General features: G+C 39.9%; 1 protein-coding gene across 1 annotated transcript in view; it reads left to right on the top strand.

The window, feature by feature from the left end:
* esrrgb (estrogen-related receptor gamma b) overlaps positions 1–6249 on the top strand; it is a 40977-nt gene extending 34728 nt beyond the window's left edge. The window contains exon 7 of the mRNA XM_023403492.1: positions 1667–6249. Within this exon, the coding sequence (XP_023259260.1) occupies positions 1667–1911 (245 nt within the window). The 3' untranslated portion in view covers positions 1912–6249. The remainder of the gene's footprint in view (positions 1–1666) is intronic.
* Positions 6250–7208: the final 959 nt, after the last annotated feature.

Below are 7208 nucleotides of genomic sequence, written 5' to 3'. Positions count from 1 at the left end.
CAGGGAGGGAGGGAGGGGTGATGGAAAGGCAAGGATGTAAAGGTAAGGGAGAAGTGTGAGAGAGGAAGGCAGGGGTTGAGAGGGAGGCTCAGTGAGGGCGAGAGGGCAGCTTCGGCTCGTTTGAACACAGTCTCGGAGAGCTTCGGCTCCAGGGGTCCTGTGGGTGTGACAGCTGTGGAAATTCATGGCCATTGATTTTGTAATTAGCGGAGTATCGACGGGATTGACGCCAGGCTGCTGACGGATTACATGGAAATTGTTTCTTCAAAGTTAGTTTTGCATTCCGCCCCTAACCTCATTCAACACACACACACACACACACACACACACACACACACACACACACACACACACACACACATATGAAAACAGTCACACTCTCCCTTTGCATTTACACACACTGACACACATTTGCAAACATATTCTTGCTTTCCCCTCCTCTCCCTGTCTTTCTCTCTCGCACACACACACACACACACACACACACACATGCTCGCACAGCCAAACGAGGATCAGATCAGTATTAACATGAAGGTTTCAAATGAAGAGTGCTGGAACACATGTGCGGTCCACATAGCCTAGTTAATTTCCCAAGATAGAAACGCAATTTACACAGAAGGCGACTGGTAAAAGAGACTTAATCAGTCAGTTAGGAACATAATTAGCCTTGTACTTTCCTTTTTTCTGCCTCATTTACATGTTCATACACGGTCTTACTTCACTCCACAACTTTCATGACACATAGCAGAGCTGATCTAATTCACTCACACACTTCAATCAGCAGCCACGTTGGGTTTAGCTTCAGTAATACAGGGTGTTTAGGAAGAAACAAGTCGATTTTATTCTGATACATATACCAGGACGAATTGTTTTGATTCAATTATAATACTGAATTGAATTCACATTTTGTTGTGCACTATTTTATCTATCGCTTGCTGAATTGTGGATATGATACATGCACAGATTACACCTGACACTGTAAGTCTGTGCAGGGAAATTGGCTGAAAGCAAACCACTGCTTGTCTATTAAAACACTCTGTCAGAGTGTCCTTTGGAGGACAAACCTGTTTTTTTTTGTTTTTTTCTAACTCGTAGACTTATACATAGAGAGCAGTTTTTAATAAGTCTCAACTGGTTTTATTTTAGAGCCTATACATAAGGGGGCCAACTGCTCTTTCTTATGGAAATGAAGGCCATCTGCCGCCATCATTCAGCTGAACGATATCCTAGTAATGCAGCCATCTGAATTCATTAGCAGGGGGGATGTATGTGGTCCATGATACCAAAAGAAATGAATCTTTTTCCTGTCCCACTGTATATTTATACAGACCTACAGTACATCTCCCTCTCCTCCCTGTCCCTAGAGTCCTGGCCACGCATAGGCATTTATTTAAGGAGCATCATTAACCACTAACAAGAGAAAACCTCTCTCCAAAATTGCATGTTTGCAAAGACAAGATGCAGAATTTAAAGCCAGCTGATACAATTGCAAAACACCGAGTTATTGTTGTAGCTGTAGAGGTTTTGTCGCAATGCAGATCAGTAGAAAATGTTTGCTTTTCATTTAATACATTTGTTATTTAATACGTAGCTTTGAAACATGAATGATTCACATATTTTTCTTCACATTTCCTTCCCTCCTCCCCCTCCACCCTTCCTGCTCCAGACTCCATGCACATAGAGAATATCGAGGCCGTCCAAAGGCTCCAGGATTCTCTCCACGAGGCCCTGCAGGACTTTGAGGGCTCTCAGCACCCGGAGGACCCTCGACGGGCAGGCAAGCTCCTAATGACCCTGCCTCTGCTCCGTCAGACGGCCACCAAGGCAGTCCAGCACTTCTACAGCATCAAAATGCAGGGCAAAGTCCCCATGCACAAACTATTCCTCGAGATGTTGGAAGCCAAGGCTTGACACCTGGGCCAGATGTTTGACAGACAGCTGCATCACCCAGGCAAGGCGAGAGACAGCCCATAAAAATAAAGGCGGTGTGCCAACTGACAGTGAAAGGATGAAGCTTTGGACTACTGAGTCATTTTAACACTTTTAAATGGTAATAAAGATAAAAGAAAAAGGAACTTGAGATGGTTTAAAAAGGGTGAATATCAACCTGATTGATGTGGGATCATGATGATGTATATAAAGATATTGTGTACAGAAATCAGGCAACCGAGGTCTTGTTATAACCAGAGACCCATTGCTCTATATCACCTGAAGCTTCTGTGAATTTGTTTCTTATCTTATTTTCATCTCAAAATGGAAGTGTGTTAATATAAATGTCCTAAAGAACTGTGCGGCTACACAGCCACATTATGTGTTTTTGTTTCTTTCTTTCATATTTTCTAATCTCAGTTGTTAAAGCAATAGTCTCTAACTGGTCTACATATAATATGTGTACTGTATATTGTGTGAAATTGCACTGGGCGGGGGGAGAATTGTTAGACATATTCTTATATTCGTCATCAAAGAAAGCGCCACCCACCATGACGGGTATGTAAGATTCTCGACTTCCTCGTAATTGTATTTACCTCATAGTAGCTTCAACGACTCAGTGGTTATAGTCAACTTGGTGCTTACAGAAGGACAGTGGTTGGCTAGTGATCATCGTTCACAAAGAGTTTGCACTAAGCATCTATGAATAACGTGGCAATAATGGGTTGTACTAGCGAGCTCTGTCTGGTAGCGTCTGGGTCAGTGGTTTTTGCTTCTAGAGACTCACTCATCACTTCCTCTCTCTGTGTTAAGTGTCATACAGAAATATTGGCAACCAGACATACTGTGAAACACACACACACGATAAGCTATATTCTGTGCGAGAATTTTTAAACTAAACTGTGCGGCTTGTCATGAAAAGTTTATTTTATGTAAATATAGACAGAGGGCACAATAGCAGCAACATCTATGCAACTTAATGCAATCTGATACGCCCTGATAGCCCTGCAATAAATACTACCTTTGTAAAGATTGTAATGTTCAGTTTGTGTCACATAGGTGCTGGTTCAACTCTATGTTTGCTTTTGAGCCTATAGGTTGTGATGGTGCTGTATTAGATTGCAATATATTGTATAGGTTTTGCTTTTTCTTGTGTCCACGAACCCGCTCTTTGTTTAGGTTGTACTCGCAAACAACAAGTGTCACTATATTAATAGCGTTAAGTCCCACAGCTGATTACGTCAGTCCTCAGTCGTATGTGATACCAAAGTATGTCTACTAGCCTCGCATATCTGAACTGCTCTCTCTCTCTCTCACTCTCTCTCTCTCTCTCTGAATATCTTTGGACTGTTGTCAGACAAAACATTTGTCGACATGACCTTGCGCTGTGGGAAATTATGACAGGCATTTTTCACTCTTTAAAGACTTTAAAAGACAAAACAATTAGTCGATTCATCAAAAAATAATCAGCAGATTAATCATTAATGAAAATAATCATTAGTTGCAGCCGTAATTGGGCATCATTTCTCCACTTTTATCATGTTTTCCAAATTTGAAAGGATATCAGCGAGGCTAGAACTTGCCCTGACATAAACAGCCAGTAGAGGTGTATTGACGTGTGAGTACACGCGGCTGCCGCAGCTGAATCTCGACAAACGATATGTTTCCTTGAGAAATAATTTTTCCTTTTTTTTAAGGTGGCATCCTTTTAAACCTGTTTGGATGTAAGACTATAACAGATGACTAGTTAAAATGTTTGTGTGCAACAATATAATGACACCTGTGTTTCTGAGAATAACTTGAATTGCACTCTGAATTAAAACTCAACGTCAATAATGACTTTAATATTATCAGACTTCAGATTACGGCTCACTGATGTTCTGTATCAGTTTTTGTTTTTAGCTCATCTTTAATGAAGGTGCTAATCATTCAGACTGACACTGTACTCTGTGTACATCTCTACAAACACTGACACACTGGTGCACAGGCTACAATACTATAATAAATGTGTATATTTCAGAAGTGATGATAGACTTTTAGATCGATCGTAAACCAGTTGCCAAATTATTCAAAGAAAGCAACGAGAATAATGTGACACAGTTATCAACATATTTCTTCCTGTCCTGATAACCTGAGCAGGTTGGATGGAACATGTTATCATAAGATCAGAATAATACCATAATAGATTAATCAGCTGCTCTTAGGATTTTAGTGAGACAGATGTTGTCCCTTGTGAACACTTTAAAGCGGCCGTGTCTTTAAAGTGTGAAGTGCCATTAGCTTCTGCCCAAACAAGAAGAAAACAGAAAGACAAGTGACCAGTAACTACAGACAATCCCCGCAGGAACAGACACTATTGATTCACTGTAATGTAATGCATAGATAATTATAACCCAATACAGTAGAGGATATAATTCCCATGATGCACTTCCCCATATGTATAACCAGCTAATCCATTCCCAATTGAAATTAGGGATGCATCACCTCTGTGCAGTAGCAAACCAAAGCATTGTGTGTTCAAACCATTGAAAATGAAACACACGTAACCGTGGCTAAACAGCAGCCAGCTGTTTCCACATAAACAAATGGATGTTATTTACAGTAATTTATTAATAGTAATACCTTCATTCTGATGAGCATCCAGATGTGTGTCCATTCATTTTGAGCTGTTTCTAAACCTACGTTGATGATCACTTATTCACACCAGAGTCTGTGTGGAGCCAAGTTAAAGGCGAGTGCTTCAACAAGCTCCATCTGTTCACGTTGTGCTGGTTGTGTGAAGTGTTAATGAACACGTTCTGGCACAAAACTTGACCACCACACACAAACAGACCTGATCAGAGTTCGGTCACGTAACTCCTCTGTGCACTTTGAAGACTGATAGCAGATAATTGTTTCCCAACTTTCCCATCGCCGAAATTAATATAAGAAAATAAAAGAAAAATCCTTAATTTATTTTCAGAGATCTAAAACGGTTCTACTACATCCAATTAATTCTAATTGTCTCCTAAGCTGAAATTCTCAATAGAAATGGAGCAATTAAATTTCTGCTTTGGCTCTACCTTGGGGACAAGAGTCGTTTTATTTCGGTTGACGGTGGGGAGGGTTTGTCTAAACCTTTACAAAGGCGATTTCACGGGTGTCTGTAATAGTTTCATAACAGAGCGATCACTGGGCTATGCAAGGCAAATATGGCCACCTATGTTCCTTGTGTTGTGGAGCATCAGACTGACATTTAGTTGTGCTTTGTTTACAATGTGGACATACTGTACAGTGCTGTACACGGCAAATGTGTTGTGCATATTTCACTATACTATACTGTGGCTGCTGTGCATTGATCTAGCAATGATCGTTTGTTTAATTTGCCTGTTTACTGAATTTTTGTCATGATGTATTGGCAACTTCAACATGACTTTAGAGTCCACCTGAATAGCTGTATAATACAAATGACTGTATTGAGTCAAAGGGTAATTACTCAAGTGAGAATAAGTCCATTATGTTAATCTAAGACGGGATGTTCTCTTATTTTATTTTGGTTTTCCGTGTCTTTGTGTCTCTCAACGCTGAAACACACGCTCTTGAGTTATCATCGATTTTGATTATCAGCACAGCAGGACATATAACGAGTGAAGTCATCTAGACCCTATACCTCAATTCATATTTTGAAAATTACACTGGGTTTGGAAGCGGGCCATGGGTTCCTCCTGGGAATCAGTGGCACAGAAATAAAGTGACATCACTGACTGGGTATTAAAAAAAATGTAGATGAACCTACTGCAATTGGGGAACACATTCCTCGGAGGAGAAAGCTGCTTATTCGCTGTTCCATTTGCGGACTTATCTTATCTCCATGCACTCTGAGATGACGAGATTTACATAAAACATGGACATCTCTGGCCGTTCTGGGCTGCGGCGTATAAGGACCCTGCTCGGTGTATGTACCATAGACATGTGATTACCCAAGAGTTTTGTTCCCCTCAAAAGCAATATGTTAGCAATTGTGATATATGAATCAAGTTAATAGGAAGCTTTGGTTCATTTTAATTGTAAACTTGCCCTATGCTCAGAACTAGACAGGGTAACTATGCACACACGTTCACAGCGCTCGGGAGACAAAAAGGGAAAAATGTGAGAAGTGAGAAGCAGAAAGCCAACCACAGATAGATTTCACTGGACAGTATTGTGTGCCATTTTCTTGTGTTTTGTTTGTTGTGTTCATGCCTACTGTACCCATGTGTAAATATATGCTTTTTTGGAGTGAGTCAGATCGAACAGTGCACTGAATGTACAGTGACAATAAAAATCACATGGTTTATGTAACCACTGCAAATGATTTCTTTAAACATCTTCAAGTCACTGAATGTGGAAAGAAATCTATCTATAAAATCAGTCAACTCATTACGTTTGTACCACATTTACTGACGAGGTTCGCTCAATGTGTCACCATTTGTTTTTCAAGATTACATATCCCGACTGGAAACCAAAAAAAGAGGGGGGGGGGGAATACCCACGTACGGCTTATCGCCTTTGCTCTTCATGAACATAACAATGTCTCAACCACGAATGGTCTTCGCCCTCAGACCTGAGGGAGACCATTTGTGTTCAAAACACGGTCCTGTCGTAGAATAAAAAGAAGAATTGGGAACAAGAAACCAGCATGTGGGTATTTTTTTCATTTTTTGGATGCATGTGCGTCTTGATGATTGCATGTTACAGTAGTAACATCAATAACACTGGGTTTATAAAGCATTTTGAACTATTAAATGTGTGTGGATACAGAATAAGACTGCCGTTTCTGGCTTTTAACAAGAAGGGTGATACACAGTATTCACATCACACTATACAATGTAATATCATTTTTTAATATATATTTGATTTGTATTTTCCCGTCACATACTGAGAATAAGCACAGCCTTAACATTACCTTCAGTAGATGTAAGACAAAATTAAAAATAAACTTGCAATTACACACACACACACACACACACACACACACACACACACACACACACACACACACACACACCTCCAAAAACCAGTTCAGTTTAATATTATGCTCATTATAAATAGAAATAAATCTATATACTGCAAGTTTCATAAATAAGCAAAGGTGTAGTATTTCTCTTTGGCAGTAAGTCTCTCTCGCCAAAACAAGACAGGCTGTCACTTCCTGTGTACATCTGTATGTAACGTAAAGTAAGTTTTAAATGATTTGCTTTAAACTTTACCATATCACCTGAAAGTTTTTGGTGAAGAGTAAGATTTTCTTTTCAGTTGAT

Source organism: Seriola lalandi, unplaced genomic scaffold (assembly GCF_002814215.2).
Source record: "Seriola lalandi dorsalis isolate HSWRI2012SDOR001 ecotype SW California unplaced genomic scaffold, Sedor1 jcf7180002054139, whole genome shotgun sequence".
NCBI lineage: Eukaryota > Metazoa > Chordata > Actinopteri > Carangiformes > Carangidae > Seriola > Seriola lalandi.
This window is presented reverse-complemented; position numbering and strand designations above follow the sequence as displayed.